Source organism: Phytophthora infestans, genomic scaffold (genome assembly GCF_000142945.1).
Source record: "Phytophthora infestans T30-4 supercont1.8 genomic scaffold, whole genome shotgun sequence".
NCBI classification, from domain to species: domain Eukaryota; phylum Oomycota; class Peronosporomycetes; order Peronosporales; family Peronosporaceae; genus Phytophthora; species Phytophthora infestans.
Window position 1 is genome coordinate 3,263,740 of NW_003303751.1, and position 17,031 is coordinate 3,280,770.

Sequence of the window (17,031 nt, forward strand, 5' to 3'; positions counted from 1 at the left end):
TCGCAGTCGAAGAAAAGGCTCCGTCTGTACTCGCCCCATGAAATCGACAGAAGCACTTCATCAACTTGTGAGGATGAGGAGAAGAGTGAGACCTGCATTAAGAAGAGCAAGAGGGAGGAGAGTAGCGACGAGGAACTACCCCCGGACCTTCCTTTGCTGAGCCAACGCAATCACGAGTGCGCACCAGCAACACGAAGAAGGAGCGAGAGAAGATGATTGCCGCTCACACCAATGTGGAAAACCAGGAGAGGCTACGCAACCTGGAAGTCTTGGGAAGTTGCGTTTGCAGAATACTGCTGTACGCAGCGCGTCTACTATCGCGCTCGCACGTCTAAGGACGTTGACGAGTACAATTGGTACGATGCTTTAATTGTGGTCATTAACGTTTTATTAATTGTGACGCTGTTATCTAGGAAATACAAAGCGAACATTAGGGCGACCCAGTTCCACAAGTACCGGTGCAAGCAAAGTGTCTTTCAAAAGCGTCGCGGCGTGGGTAAAAATAACGCCACCGTGAACTTCACCGGTTGTCCGGGGTTTGACCTCGAGCTCATGAACGTGGCTTCGGCTGGTGAGCTCCCACGTCATCGCCTCATTGTTCACAGTTAGTGGCGCATGCACAATCATTCGTCTGAGGAAGCGGCCGCTACAGCTGATATGAAGGACCTACCAAACAGCGGCGGTGTTGTTGATACAGTGGCTGCAATGCATGACAGCAGCACCACGTCCAGCAAAATAGCTGGGTACATGAGTGAGAAGCTGGATGCGTAGGTTTCAGTGCAGAACGCTTTAATATACATATCTAATTGTTTTGGAATTGTCATGTCACTTCTCAAGTGGTCAGAAACTTCGTTAAAAAACTTCAAGGTCGAAGCACCGCTGAATTGAGGTTGACGAGTTGCTCGACACACTTGCAGAAGAAAAAAAATGCGAGACCATGGTTATTGAGGATCAATTTGGCGTTACCCGTGGTATAATCATCAAAGTGCTCAACAGACATTAGCGCTCGAGAATTGGGGGGACGCATTGGCAATGGACTGGACGCACGATACCAACAACGTCGGGTATTATCTGAGTACCGTATATTCTCTCACTGTTAATCGCTTACATTTCCTTTTAGAGCAATACTTACTACCTTGCTTTGTTTACATTTCGTAATGGGAGCCTTGTTGAGACCCCCCCGACTGGCCAGGCTTTCCTGTTCTCGATTTTATGGCGTTAAACTAGAAGGCTGTGACTCTGCAGAAGCTTTTGAGTTCTTCAAAAGCAAGAACGCCTCTCGGATGATAATCCGGACTGTCATAACTGACAAGGACTTCGTCGAGTGGAGCGTTCTGGAGGACTGCTTTCCTCATGCGAAGGTCCTCCTGTGCCAATTCCATGCTATCACGTATTGGAAAAAGATGGTGCAAAGTGGCTTAGGCTTGCAGGTGACGAACCAAGACACTGTACAGCGATACTTCGTAACGATGTTGTATAGGTATAAGAGAAATTATTGGTTTATAGCAACGTTATTGTTTAATATTCTGACTTTGTTACGTTTTCGTTTTGGTAGCCCTTCTCTTTCTGACTTCGAACGAACGTACAAGCAGTTCTGTGCATTCTATGAAAATAAATGCAGAAACGTCCGCTCCTACTTTAACAAAAATTGGAAAGGATGTCAAGAAATGTGGTCGAACTATTTGCGGGACAACTATTTATCCGCGGGGAACACTACCACAAATCGGATCGAGTCCCATTGACACCTTTTGAAAAAGCTACTTGGAAAGAAGCCTGCTGTGGACCAAGCGGTTGCTGGAGTGTTGACCCACCATGCTAACATCACCCGTCATGTGTCACAGTCTTCCACAGACATAACTGTAGATCAAGAAACCCAGACCCAGTACCTGTGTTTTTGCGCCGGGTCGCAGGTCGCTTGAGTGATTATGTGCTTGGGAAAGTTCGGCAGCAATGGGACCTGTTCATGGTTGCATTAACGGACACTTTGTGCGAAAAGCGCAGCAGCGAGCCGTAGATGTGGCACATAGTTGCAAACGGAAAGACGTTCGCGTGCAATGATATTGACTGGACTTGCACGTGTGCCTTTTCAAAAAGTCGAATGGGGCCGTGTCAGCATGTGATGTTTGTTTGCCGGGATAGACATGGGTTCGAGGAATTACCAAGTATGACGCTTTGTTCTCGGTGGAGCATGGCTGAGGCCACCAAATTATATCTCCAACTGGAGGATGGAACGGCATCAATTGAAGCAGTCGCAAGCACCGTTAAGTTGAAGCACGTTGCGTGTTCCCGCAATTCATTAGCGTCGACCTTAATCTGAATAACGCCTGCAACGTTAGATGGCGATAGCGACGTTAATGGCATCACGGCCAAACCAGCTTCCAAGTCTCGAGTAGCCTACATCCTTCTCCGGCACCGGGAAAGCTGGAATGTAGTAGTTCTGTCGTCTGATGAGAAGTATGTCATGGAAAAAAACATGCTTAAGCCTCGTTGAAAGCCTTTACAAAGTTTATCTAGCGCCGCATTCTACAAAGCCCTAGAGAAATGGCAACATCTTGTAAAGAAATCTGTGCACCCTACCGGTACGCTACGGATGAAGTCACAGAGACACTTGTGCAGAGGAGGCGAACTCCAACTTGGACATCGCCGATTATCATGACACGGTGACGCTGGTGGAGGAAATGGAGCTGACAGTGGATGCCGTTTACAACACAGGGGAGGCCAACTATCCAGCAACACAGCCTTAGGGTCTACAATGTCGCTCAACTCCTTAACGTCGCCCTCATCTGCAATGTTATTAGATGCAGCAACGTTAAAATACCGAGAACCATCCAAATCGATGGCCGATCTTGCAAATGACGGCGACATTACAGCAGCGGAGATGCTCTTATCAACTTTTGCAATCGGCGTACACCGAGTTCGAAGATGCCTCTTTATCACAAGTTTCTCTTGGCGACCTGTACCTATCCGAATCCTCGCAGCGCATTATTGCGACTTCGAGTACATCTGAACCTGGACAAGAAAACTAAGCAATCGCATGTCCAACGAAGTGCAGTCAGGGAATGAAAACAGCCTTGACACAAAGCGGACAGGAGTAAGATTCAACATTCCGCACCCACGTTGAGGCGAGACCTGAAAGAAATTGGGACAAAGCCGGTCGATTGTTGCTGCTCAAGCTCGGTACATCGCAATAGCCTATTCGACTGGACTGGCGACAAAAGTGACGGATATCGTTAAATGGGTGCAACCTACAGCGGGGTTGAACGCCGTTTCTGATATATTGGAAAAGTATCCGTATATAAAGAATGAGCAAACATTGCGTGGCCGCGTTCGTCGCGTCAGAGAGGTGACCCAGTTGGCTGCACCATCGTACTGCTATAGCTACGTGATTCCGGAAGACTTGATAGTCTCACTGCAAGCTGCACTGAATAACTACGAGATTGGACAAAATGATGACCGAGCGACCAGAGGAGAGATGCAGGCGGTGGTGGATCTCACTTGAACGCCCCGCTCTGCATACGATAACACGCTCGCGGTATGGGTGACGTCACAGCTGGAACAATTTTCACGGTAACGTCGGAAGCTAACGTTGCTAGATGGGCGGTAACGTTGTTAGAGCAACGTTATTGTATCATCTGCTAACTACCGTTTCCTTTTGTTATTGTAGTGAATGCGTACACATAACGAAGCCTTTTTACAGAGTCATGAAAAATTGCAAAATGTGGGAAAGAGACCAGGACTGGATAAATCAGGATTTGGCGAAGGTGCCGGGACGCCCCGTTGAGTTTTTTTGCTGACGAGATGGATTCGTCGGGTAAGCCAGCAGCTGGATCAAAGCATACGCTAGCCCATCTAGCCTCTGATGTCAATGCGGTTTTTGATACAGTGTGTCTGCGCACTACATTCTACCACAAACCCGTATGCGGGGTATTTACTTTAAGGAAGGGGTAGGGTATGTTGCGAATCGTGCGTGGCTGAACGATGCCGTGTTGAAGTACGCTTTGGACGTGATCACATCCAGCTAAATAGACGTTCAGGCACTGTCGTCGATTGTGGTCGGCAGGAGAAGTTTCCGTCTCCACCGCGATCAAAGTTCTTCTCGATGAAAATAATCGTTCTGCCCGTCAACATCGAGGGATGCCACTGGTCGCGCATAGTGGTAGCGGTGTACAGAGATGGTACGATCCGCTATGTACCGCATCTGACAGATCAGATATGGAGAAAATATGGACGAGTAAGCTATATCTACGAGAATAACGTTCTCAGTGGGAATGCGAAGGGACATGCCAAGAAGAACACCCGTTTCCGACACACGTGGACATTGAATGGTTAGTGTCGCCGGCCCAGATGGATGAATACAGCTGCGGTGTCATGGTCGCGGCAATGTCATACGCTTTCATCTATGGCTGATGTGGGTTCAAGGCCGATGCTGTAACGAGAGACGTTATTAAAGTGATGCGGCTGAGGTTGATGATTATCTTATCCAGATCACGCCATGACCCTGCCCAAGAAGGAATAAGCTAAACAGATAGGGAGGCAGTTGGCCAGTGCTTTCGGAAAAGGAAGTAAGAATTTTTTTTAGAACTAAGTGAAATGTAGTGACTGTTACAAATGTCACATCAAACTTCAACTCGTATTTTCTGAATGTTGGCATCCTAATCTTGGTGCGAATCGTTTGATAAATCATTAACGCTCTCATGAAACAAGTCAATAACATTGACTGAAGCTTGAGCAGGACGGGCTTAAACTTGGACAGCTTGAGTTTGGGTGGGTGGACGCTGACTACTCTGCGGCTGCATCCGACAAGTTGGGCGTCGCTGAGCGCTCCTAATGCGTTTGGAACGTCCCGAGGGGACATCTTGCTATGTTCGCCGTCCAATGCGTCGAGATCACTCTGCAATAAAATCTGCGTAGGCGCTTTGTGCTCGCTTGATGATCGCTGCAAAGAAGCTCACTATACTATCGACTAAGAAGAATAACGTTTTTTTTTAGACTACGTTATATACGAACGACGCTAACATTCGGCAACGTTAGAAAAGCAACGCTATATCGGAGCAACGGTAACTTGACTATAGCGGGCATACTTGTCTTGCATCGTCTTGCAGAATTCGGCCAGGAGTACTGACAGCGAGGGAACGTATTCGTCGCCCAAAGATGCCTCTTAAAACGATAGGGAGATCAGCTCGCTCGCACATTTCTTGGTCCAGCAGGCCTTAAAGCTCGCCCTGGACTCCCGCCAGCTTGCGCGTGTACTCCTCCATCTCCACTAATTTCTCCTGAATCGCTGCCATATCTTGGCCTCAAGAACAAGCAAGCAGTTGCACAAGGTGTGAGGCCGACAGTGGTCTGGATGTCCCTTCGTCACCCGCGCTGGAACAGCGCCTGCGCTGTCCTTTATCGTCGCTAAGTAGATTGTGAGATTTGTAGTAAGAGAAAAGTAGGGGCAGTTTTAAATGCTTGCTATGTCAGGGTAACGATAGTCTCTATTTTGGTGAAAATCTGTCGTCTAACTTGATCCTATTGTTACATTTAAAACACCGATAAACCAGTAAAAATCGGCTTAACGTCGCTAGCGTTGCGCTAAACGACGTCGTGAAATTGTAATAGGGCTATATAACGTTGCATTAATGCCACCCGATGTCGAACTACTTTTCTAGTTAGTACATGTCTCAGTCGCTGTCAGCATCATCTTTACTTACCATAATAACGCCGTCCATGTACAGACCAAGTAAAGTAAGGTTCCCAATTCGACCGGCGAGTATACAGGCGTGGATCCACTTTATTTCGTGCGAAGTTTAGCAATGTGTCAGGAAGTTGCTGATCTTATTATTCCAGTGCCGTCCGCTCTGGCTCAGCTCATACAGCCCTTTCGTGTCCTTGGAGCATAAAGTTCCTTTGAAGGCTTTTTAAAATCAGGATTGGCCGATCGAGGTTTGCCTTCACATAGGCATTAGGGACGTCACCCTGCCTGACGCGGCGTCCCCACTGTGCAGCTAACGCGATCAGAAATCGTACACTCGTAGTTCTTAGCACTGGCGAGTATGCCTCCTCGACATCGATGAAAAATCTCTGTGAGAGCCCGCGAGATACTAATCGAGCCTTGGGTCGCTCCAGCTGTTCGCATGAGTTAAAACTTGATCTTGAAGACTCACTTTACTTGAAGGACACCACGTTTACTCCAGCCCCCCCCACACCTTCCGTTAGCCTGTAAGTCCCTGAGATCCTCCTCTTTCAACTCGAACAATGCAGGTACCCTTGCGTCGTTTGTGACCAAGTCCGACAGTGTCGTGCTGAAGCGTATAGGAGTAAATACCATAAACACCGTCGGTTTTGGGACTCAATACCAGGGGCTAATGGCAACCAAATTATCATATGATATTTCTAATAGTAATAGTACTATGTTCGATAATAAATACCTATAGTAACTTACTTTCTTAAAAGTTAACATTCTATTTTAATAAAAACTCGGAAATTTGAAAAACATTAGATACTTGATGATATTGTTCCACTTAAATACGTTTCTTGCCACCTTATCCTCTGTGAACCGAGGGCTAACCAAAGAAATCTTTCGGTCAGGTTCTAGAACAGCAGTAGCCTTTAAGACTGACGTGGTATTTGCTCTAGTATTTCACTGTGACTCAGACAAAGGCAATCGAGATGGAAAACAGCAAACGCTTGCAGTTGTTTAATGTCGATAGAGCGAAATCAAGGTATCTGTTCTTGTTTTCTACCGATAGTGTGGTGTAGTAGAGCACACAAATACCGTCAGATGTGGATTCCTTACACAAACCACAACAAATCGCCGAGTTAGGTCGGCGCTTGTATGACCTGCGCAAAGAGTGGTCCACTCGCGGTTCGGCCCAGCCGGAACAGACGATTGGCTCGCTTCCACTCGGTTCCGACTAACCAAGTCAGAGCACTTTCGAGGCTCCGCCGAGTTTGGCTCGGCAGAGCTCGTTCACAAACCCTGTGCCCTCAACCAAATGATGGACGACGGCGCGCGAGCGCTTTTTTACAGGTCACCGAGCGCAGAGGCTGCTCAGCTAGAAGTGTTACGGCACCCGGGCTATCCGACGTACCGGTTCGCTGATTTTGCGGGGCTTTCTTTCGCGCGTAGCGAGACTTTGTCCTACCCGGACCGACCTAATCTCTGTGCGCTACCAGTCAATACCCTACAAGCTATGCCTCTAGTATCAACGGCAGGCATAAACCAGCCCTATCTAGGGACTTACAGAGCCGAAAAGGCTCCCCCTATTTAATCATATGCTTCTCATACAAATATCTAGTGAAATGGGGTCGTTTCCGATCTCTACCTACCCTTCCGCTGGGGTCAGGCGACCGTTAGAGCTCAGCGGGTATCCGGATAGCATCATTCGGACAGATCTCCGAGTAGTTACCGTGATCCTTAGTTCCTAAGCTCTGGGCTATCAGACCGAGCAATTCTTGATCTAAAGTACGTTGACGTATGACCGAATCTGGAAATCCCTACACCACAATTGCCCCGGTTATGATACAAGCCGAGCTGGTGAGTGTCTTAATCCTTCATTTGGTTCTGCCACCGGTGGACCAAACTCGGCTGATGACGTCTCGCGGCTCTCCACCACCTTCTTCGGTACGTTTGCTGGCTTCTGCTGTTGCTCACTTGGCAGCTCCTTACGCCCTCGTCTGTTTTCTCTAGCACAACTCGCAGCGCCATCCTTCTCCAATGACTCCTCTCAAGGTAAAGGCGTGTTAGCTGAGTCGATTCCTCGACCCGTCGGCACTCGTGGGGTCAGCGACCGGTCTGAAGCTGGGTTGGTCGACCTGACATCTTCCTATGAGTCTGAAGCGGAGTAGGCGGAGTCTTCTCGCGCGCGCCCCATGGTCCACCAAGCTTGTCGGGCGACACCACTTCGGGCGCCAACAGTCAGTCGAGCTCGGCTTCCCCAGTGAGTCTTGTCTTTCTCATGACCATGGCTGCTCAGCAGGGATACAAGCGCCGGGAGGAATTGACCTTCTTGGCGAGGCCCATGGCCTACGGGTTCACTCGCTCCGTGGAGCCTTCCTTTTAAGTTTTTATTCTTTCGACTGAGCGGCACTGTCGGTATCGTTCGGGACTTCATTTCGTAATTATTCAGTATATGTAATTTCGACACAGTACCATTCCATCTTAACTCGGCCTGTGTCGTCCGCCGAGTTGGTGTAATATCTGTTAATCCTCATATACAACTTGCATCATTTGCAGACGGTTTTCACGCTTCTCTTGTCGTAGATAGTCAACCGGGAGACCTCCACATGACAAATTCGACACTGGTTCCCATGTAGGTTCGTCGTATCCGGCCCACTTAACCTTAAACTTTCGCTGGGACCGTGACGTACTCGTGGATAGTGGTAACACATCGTCAAGAATGGCTTCGACTTATACTGGTTCGTACTTCCGTCTGGCTCCCAGCTATCTTCAGGTAGTAATTCTTCGTCAAAGTCAAATCGCTGAGTCTCTTCGAGGTCGGTGATTAGTGTCATCTTGGGTCTCTCGCCGAGGACGTTGACTGCTTTCAGACGTGATACATGGATCACTGGGTAGAGCCTATATCCGCTCTTGTCGGGTAACTCCAGTTCATAAGCAAATTATTCCACCTTTTTCTTCATCCTGAATGGTCCATGCCATCGATGCGCTAACTTCTTTGTCAGGCCCGACTTGACTCGCTCCATAAACAACCAGACTTGGTCTCCTTCTTTGAACAAGGATTCAGCGGGTTTATTGCCTGGTTCTGCAACTCCGTCTTCGCCATCTGCTGCGTTGGGAATGGATCTTTTCTACTTCTTGCTCAGTGCTTCGTTGTGCTCTCGAGCTCGTCTTGCCTTCTCTCGCACTTGGACCTCAGCTGCTAGCCGCAGGGCAACTTCTCGTTGTCTGTTTGCTTCTCAGCACCACTCGACCGCATCCGCCGAGTTGGCCGAGCGTCCCTGTCCATGAGGAATTGAGCTCGTCATAGCCTTGAGTGTAGACTTGGTCTCCCAGCCATGCGCTAGATAGAAAGGAGTTTCTCGCCGAGTCGAATCTCTTGAATTGTTGATAGCGTGAACCATCTTCTCGGCGATGTTATCCCAGTCGGCGTGAAGCGGGTCTTCCACGTAGACTCGTATAGTCTGAACCATCGTCTTGACTGACCTCTCTTGTTGACCGTTGGCTTGTGGTCGGTAACTCAGCGTAGCCCTTGATCTCGACTGCATCATCTCGGAGAGCGTTTGGATCACTTCACTCATGAGCCTTGGATCTCGGTCGTGTCGTATCAGAGACGGAACCCAAAACCGCCTGAAGACGCATTCTTCAAACACCTTGGCCACTTCGAATGCCCCGGTGTCATTCATAGCTTTAAAGTGATCACAAACCCAGTGAAGTGGTCCTGGAACAACAGCAGTGGAGTATTGTCCCACTGCGTTCGAGGTAGGGGAATCACGAAATCCATTGACACGAACTGGAATGAACGGTCTGGCACCACATGTCCCGGCGAGTAACCTCTCAGCTGTGGCTTACTCTTACTAGTACTGCAGTCCTCGCAGGCTCTCACATGTTTCACCACGTTGGCATCAAGACTAATCCAGTAGTAGTTGGGTTGACTCTGTGATAAGTTCTGACGATGCCTTGATGACCCCCTCAGATCGAGTTGTGACAGTTATGTAGTATCTCGTCGATCATAGTTGACGGAATCACCCATCTCAATGAGAGATTCGGCTCGCCGAGTTCTCCCTGTCGGCGCGTCGTATGTCGGCGGTATAACAGGCCGTCTTCGCTGAGTAGAAAGACTTCTGCGACTTTGCCGGTCTTAGGAGCTCGACGGTGTGTAAGGTCCTCCACTTCACCTCTCAGGTACGCCTTCAGATCGGCCCATCTGAGCTCTTCGTCTTGTGCCTTCGCCATTCGTCGTCTCCGCTCAGTCTGTACTGTCACTGGATCAATGTCGTAGGCATTCTGAGCCGTCTGGGCTGACTCCATCTGCGACCCTGTTTCAGCATTCGGGGTCATGCGGTTAGTCCGCCGAGTCGACGCCCTGCTGACTTGTTCAAATTCATCCCCACTGCTTTCAAACGCGGGTTCTCCAGGTTTTGGTGATATGGCTTCAGGATCCTGACTTCCTCCTTTAGCACTAGCCGGGTCTTCATCCAGCTCGTCCTCAAAGCGAACTCGACCCACTCGGCTACGAGTGACTGCCGTGACGATTGGGGTTTCCGCTGGGTTGTCCATGGCATACAGTTCTTCGGCTACTCGGTTAATCGGTCTCTGTTCTGCTTTCCGATCCGTCCCGAGAATTACCCTTCCGGCTTTTGCTTCAAGTGCCTCTGTAGCGAGAGAATCAGCCACTGTGTTATAGTGTCGCGCTATGTGTCGATACCGGACCGAGTAGAGTCGCTTAGTGAGATCCTTGTGTCGTGCTAACTCCACTTGCAACGTCTCTTTCTTGCATGATATCACCCCCATGGATTGCTGGATTGCAAGCCGGGCGTCACCCACGATAATTAAGTCAGTTATCCCTCGGTCAATCGCCGCCAAGACCCCATTGTTCATGCCGGTATACTCGGCGATGTTGACCGTGGTGGACAACAGGTACGCATCCGCACCGATCTCAATGTCCCAATTCGGAAGGCGCCACAGGATCCACGAACATCTTCCATACTCGCCATACTCAGCTGTCTTCGCTGAGCCATCAAATGACAGTACACACACCGCGAAGTCAGCTGGTATTCGGGCGTACAACAGCTCCGGGTTCATTCTAACTATCGCCGAGTTCTTGGAGGGAGGCGCGAGGTGTTTCAGGGACTCATCGGGTCCGATGAACGGGGTTATCGCCGCCTGGATCAACTGGGCGAAATCTACATCGCATTTCTTACTCGCTTCACCTTCAAGTCGTATGACGACAGCATCACAGCGAAACGGACTGCGCAGCCGTATAATGACTTCGACTTAAACACCCATTCCAGCGTTTAGAAACGAAGGTAGACGTGTAGTGGCTTCCCTGCCAAGAGAGTGTAGCACACTTTGAGCTATTGTAGCAGCGCGACCACTTCTTTCTCAGCGGGATGATAGCCGAGTTCATTCGCCTTGAGCACGCGTCCGCAGAAGCGAATTGAGTGCAGCTTGTCGTCGTGCGGCTGCATCATAGTACTGCTCAGTGCCCAGCCATTAGCGTACAACATTATGTGGACTTCTTTCGCCGAGTCGAATGGCGAAGAATTGGAGCATCCGCTACCCGTTTTTTTTTAGCTCGGCGAATGACCTTTTGCTGACGTCAAGTCACCCCCAGGACCAAAGTCCGTCATCTCGAGTTGGTAGAGTACCGCTCCATAAACAGCCAAGTTCTGGATGAATCGGCCGTAGTAGTTAAGCGCACCGAGGAAGCCTTGCATCCCTTTCTTTGATTTCGAGAAGGAGAGTTCGGCGATAGCCACTATCTTCTTCGTATCGGCGCGTATGCCACTCGGTGTAATCTCGTGCTACAGGAATTCAACCTTGGGCTGGACAAAGATATTCTTGGTAAAGCTGATGCTAATCCGACACTCGATGAACCGGGCTAGTAATCAGTCCAGTGTCTCCAAGCAGGCGTCAAACGTCTCCCCACCGAAACAAATAGCATCGACAAACGACCTCCGTTTGAACACTGGGATCAGATTAGACAGGTCAGGCTCTCCATTAGCGAACATGTCACCGTCTGGGCCGTTGACTAGGTCTTGGACCGGATCGCAGTCAGTTTGTGATTGGTGGTCTGTTTCGAACTTCATCAGCTGTCCTGGCGTTGGATCGCCGACTCCTCCGAGCTCAAATCGCCGAGCTCCCGACTCGGCTTCAGCGTCAGCCGTTCGCTCAGCGAACGACTTCCATCCTCCCTTCAGTTGGCCGTACCCCCCTACAGCGTTGTTGATCAGTCGTTGGTAAATCATAGGCGCATTCTTCAGTCCAAACGGCATTCGTAACCACTCGAAATGCCCAAGTGCACAGACGGACGCTGAGATCCGCCTAGCTCGGCGAGTCATCAAGACCGCCCAGAATCCACTAGCAGCATCAAGCGAGCAAATCCGCAAGTAACACTCCAACTCAGTGAGCAGGTCGTCATGGCGTATTCCATCGGCGTCGTAATCGCGTTTACTAGTTTATAGTCAATGCATAACCGAATATCCACTACTTTTTGCTTGAGTACTATCACCACCGGTGAAGCCCAGGTGCAGCTTGAGAATGATATCACCCGGCTCGAAGCAGTCCCGTCTGCAACTCGTACAATTTACTCAAGTGGCGGAGGGGTATTCGCCGAGCTTTCTGCTTGATAGGCGCCTGTCCTTGAACGTCGATGACGCACAGCGCTCCGTACGCTAAAGACGGAAGGGCGTTACCACTTGAGATCATTTTTCCTTCGTGCTCTTGAAGCTTTGCCATCAACTTAGCCGACTGCGCTGGCGTATGACTACTTGACTTGACGTTCGAAGAGCCAAAGTCGCGTTCAGTAGACGCCATGACAGTGAGATCGGGAAGGAAGGCCGGCTCATGAGCGTAGTTCGTCAAATCTAGATCAGTCCCACTTCGCTCAAAGATATCGGTCTTACTGTCGTCAACATCACGTCCTCGGTCGCTGCGATAGCCAAGTAGTGTAGTCGTAGGGTTTCCATCGGGTCTCCTGTTGAGCTGCATTCATCGGCTTCCCAGCTGAGCTCAGCGCGGACAGGTTCGGTCACTGTCTTAGGGCCTGGCCCGCTTTCTGCGAAGCTGTTCCTTCATCCGCAGCGTGTTCTAAACTGTAACCAATTCCACCGGGGTCGAACACCGTCGTCCGAGCTCGTCACTCCGATATCAGTTCCAGTACCTCTCAACAGTAATAACGCTGATGAGGCATATTTGTCCTGCACTTGAGGGCCCGTATCCGCTACGTGCACTACGATGGCCGATCTGACTTCTGCGTGTTTAGACTTGTCTCCACGGTAGGTGGTATCTACATCGTGTTCTCTAGCCACATCCGAGCCGTTTTCAGCATCCAGAGTCTCCAACGCTGAGTCCGCCGTAGCTGGATCGTCGTTAGACTTGATTCCTTTCAGTAGTAGTACCTCTCGACCATCATAGCGTTTAGTCGCGTCAGAGTGCTGGTCCGCAGAGTTCCCCGAGACGGCAGGACTAACTTCCCTGAACGCAAACTCGTCTCCGGTATAGCTGACATCCTGGCGGCATGCTGTGGCCACGTCCGAATCACTCCCAGCGTTTAGGTCCGCTGACGCCGAGTCCACCGCGCCGACTGGATAATGCAGGCCTCTGGCGTAACCATCGCTGAGTTCACCACGTCTGCAGAACTTAAACCATCGACTCCACACTTAGCTCGTACATCACCCTCGTCATCGTGGTTACTGATATTTATCGTCCAGCCCATCCCTTCACTGTTAGCCTTCACATCTCTTGAAAGTAAATACCTCCGGATTGGAATTTGCCGTCGTCGCGCTAGGGCGCTGTATCGCTGAGTCTGCTGCAAAAGCAGGACAGACTTCCACGCGCCCATACTCTTCCCTCACGTAGTGGGCGGTCTTGCGGCACGCTAAGTCAGCTTCCAATCCGTTTCTTACGGCTGGAACTTCGATCGCCGAGCTCGCCGTTACCACATGGTTAATCTCAATATGTATAATGTTCAGGGCGCTCATAGCTGAGTTAACCTCGCCCCCAATACTTGATCTGATGACTCCAAACTTGGCTCGGTCTTCAATAACGGGTTGTTCCTCGTTTGGGACCTGTTCCGAGCATTCTTCAGGGCCTCCTTCCGTTATAGCTGAGTCTTCGTCGCCGCCGCTTCTTACTTCGCCCTTACTGCACTTGTTCCTTCAGCCGCTGAGTTAGCGCTGGTGTCAGAAATGGCGCCATCGTCATCAAAGTTGGACAGATGATAGAAGACTTCTCAGCGATCGCGTAGCGCCGGCGTACGATCCGCTTGGACATCTCCTAGCCTGAACGCTGAAAATAAAGCCGGGTCACCCCTTGTCACTCCTGAAATTGATATGACGTCGGCGTTATTGCGGCGCCTCCGGTCTTCGTCGGCTCCTGTATCAGCATCGATCCTCCTCCAGCGTTCGGCGCATGTTAATTCTGGTCCGTTCTCCACTGGAGGGGGTCGTTTTTTCACCGCTGTCGGAATAGGTTATTTCGTCTTTCTACAGCTGGCGGCTGGTGTGACAACCAGTCTTCATACAGTCGTTGTTCCTTCTGCAGCAAATCTTTATCCATCGCTGACTCAAATGCCAATATCTGTCAGTCACACTATATCGCCGAGCTCACGCGGACATATCCCTCATTGGTCAGTACTCCGTGTGGATACCATTTTATCAAATAAATGTGAGGTGAACACCAGACTGACTTGGGTCGTACATTTGTAATTAGTACATGGGTTGGTCTTCTTCGGTAATTAAAAACAACCGTGGGAATCCAACCCTTGATCCGTCGCACCCACAAGTCATAAGTCGACTCACTGGGTTGCCCCCTGGGCAATTTGAACTCAGCGGTCATTCGACTTTCGATCGTTAACCCGTCTGGTGGCCCACATGGGACATTTAATCCGAACTCGGTCTTTGTCGGCGGATTATTGGATCGGATGAGTGGGATCATCATCTCGTCGGGTAGCTTAACTGACAAAATGTACAGATCTGGGCAGATTCCATTTAAGTCAGTGCCGAGAATCAAATCGACTCCGGCATGATGAGGCATTATCCATACTTCAAACTCGTATGCCACTTCCCAGCCGAGTGTCACCTTCACGACTGCTCTTGACGTTGTCACCATTCTGTATTTACTTATTCCTTGTATGTTGATCCGCTTGTCTCGGCTGGCCACTCTTTTGTGGCGTAGTTTCTTTGCTAGGTACTCACTAATCGCCGAGACATTTGCGCCAGTGTCCAACAGGATCTTGGTCCTTCGGTCGTTCACTGCCCCCAATACGAGAGCTCTCATTCAAACACGGCGTTCAAACTTCTGCTCTGACCACCATCCTAGCCGTTCTCCTAAAAGCAGCTTCATGATTCTGATACGGTGCACAGCCTGGTCTGACCGCCGAGTTACACTTGCAATTGCTCGGTAGTTATCGTCAAACTCACCGAGATTACGTTCAATTCCGTCGATTTCACACACCCAATTGCCATCCCCGCTTCGTCCCTCAGGCCGTCCTGCCTCGCCTACGAAGGCGAACCAGACGTTCGCCTCCACTGCAGGTTCAGCTGACTGTGGCAGCTCGGCATATTTTAACCCAGTCAGTGTTGGCGGGCTGCCGAGTTTAAATCACTTGGCGTGTAAAGGTTTTGCAGGGCTTCTGGCACTTGTGACTTGTCGACAGAGCTCTTCACGAACGCAGCCAGCTTCTCGTATTGACGAAACAGCTCGCACTGGCCGACTTCATGAATTTGTCTGCAGAATTTGCAGCGTTGTCGACAGTAGTGTGCCGAGTGCACCGTTCTTTCTCAGGCTGTACAAGGTCCACGCTGTGCGTTTTCGCGTGATCCATCTCCACGGTTCGACTGTTCTCGTTGGTTGTATGGTCGCGGAGGTCGACTCGCCGAGTTCCCCCAACTTCAATTCGAGACATTCTGGTCTCCCGCTGAGTTATCCCCGCGGTCCGTGGTATTTCCCTTGTCATTGGCAACGCCGGCGTCCATGTAGTCGTCGTCTTCCGCTGAGTCGTAGCCTCCAGACTGGTCCTGATCACTCCATTCGGCTTCAGAGTTGTATGCGCTGATCGAGTAGGTCTTCCCCGTCAGAGTGTGCGTCAACGAAGGTGACTCGGCGGTCGCGGTTGTCTTCTTTGCGACTACGCTTCTCATCTCGACGTCCATCTCGGCATTCATCTCGGCGAGGCTCGACACGTCGGCTCGGATCCTTCCGCTTATCGGCTCGGCCTCGTGCAGTCACAAGTCAATCGCGTTGCTTCTTGCGCTTTTCGACGAGGATTCGACGATTGATGTTCTGCTCGACTTACTAACATATTCCAACTGCAAGGATTACATCAAATCCATCACATCGGCATTTCCACAATGCAGCAAGAAGTGCTCGACATGGTCAGCTGCGTCGGCGCCACCTTTCTTGTACTGGATCTTGGCTGTCCGAGCATACCCATTAAGTCGGATCAAGAAGTTACAGATTGGCTCGTTGACTTTACTTCTCGCCGAGTGGTAGCGAGTGCGGGCGGATTGGTCAAAGTGCGAGCAATCATAATCCAGGAAGGCCTCGCTGAGTAGTTTCCAGCGTCGCTGAGTCTTCTTCGGCAGTTGCCTATACCAACTCATCGCCGCGCGTCCCAAGCATAGCTAGAATAGTTCGCACCAAGCACTATGGGCATCCTTGTGCTCTTCATCTCGTAGATAAAACGTTTGAGCCACTGGAGCGATGCGTCAGAACGGTAGCGTTTGCCTTCGAACTCGGCGAATTTGTCGAGTGAAGCGTGGGTCCAAACTTCTAAGTGTTGAGTCGAGTCTTCTTCTGCCGCATCGAAGCTCAGGTGTCGGATGTAAACCTTCACAGTCTCTTCGCGGTTTCCTTTCCGTTCAAACGGGTCATCATCCTCTTCATCCTCCTCGTGAGCTTCAGCTTCGTCTGCAGCGTTGTACCGTTCACGGTTGCGACCTGCATTCCGTTGTCCACGTCTCGGGTCGGGCTGAACTTCACTGGAGTCAGCAAATGGGAGTCTTCGAAGTATGGAATGCCTTGCGTAGCACGGAACACTTAGCGTCTCTTCGTCTCCGGGGCCTTCCGCAAATGCATTTTGCTTGGACCCTCGCCGAGTATCCTGAACTCGGTTACTCGGCTGTACACCGGCTTCGTTCCACCAGGGATCTTTTCCAACCCAAACGTCACTCTCAACTTCTTCTTCCATTGCCCGATATCAGCTCCGGCGCGGGTTAGACTCCAGTCGGACAGGATAAGGCTGTTTGGTCGGCTGTTGCACCGATAGCTCATCGCCATTAGCAGCAACACTGTTTCTTTCGTCAACTGATTGATGTTGGCTGCACGCACCGGTTGGGTTAATTCGGGACCCAATATCGGCCACT

General features: G+C 50.3%; 1 protein-coding gene across 1 annotated transcript; it reads left to right on the plus strand.

Annotated features, from left to right (window-relative positions):
- Positions 1-231: 231 nt before the first annotated feature.
- Positions 232-1,857, plus strand: PITG_06625 (uncharacterized protein; the record flags this gene model as incomplete). The annotated part of the gene is made up of 4 exons (XM_002998661.1): positions 232-356; positions 435-571; positions 1,246-1,430; positions 1,852-1,857. 4 exons carry the CDS (start codon positions 232-234, stop codon positions 1,855-1,857), a joined length of 453 nt encoding a protein of 150 aa, XP_002998707.1.
- Between the last annotated feature and the right edge of the window lie 15,174 nt (positions 1,858-17,031).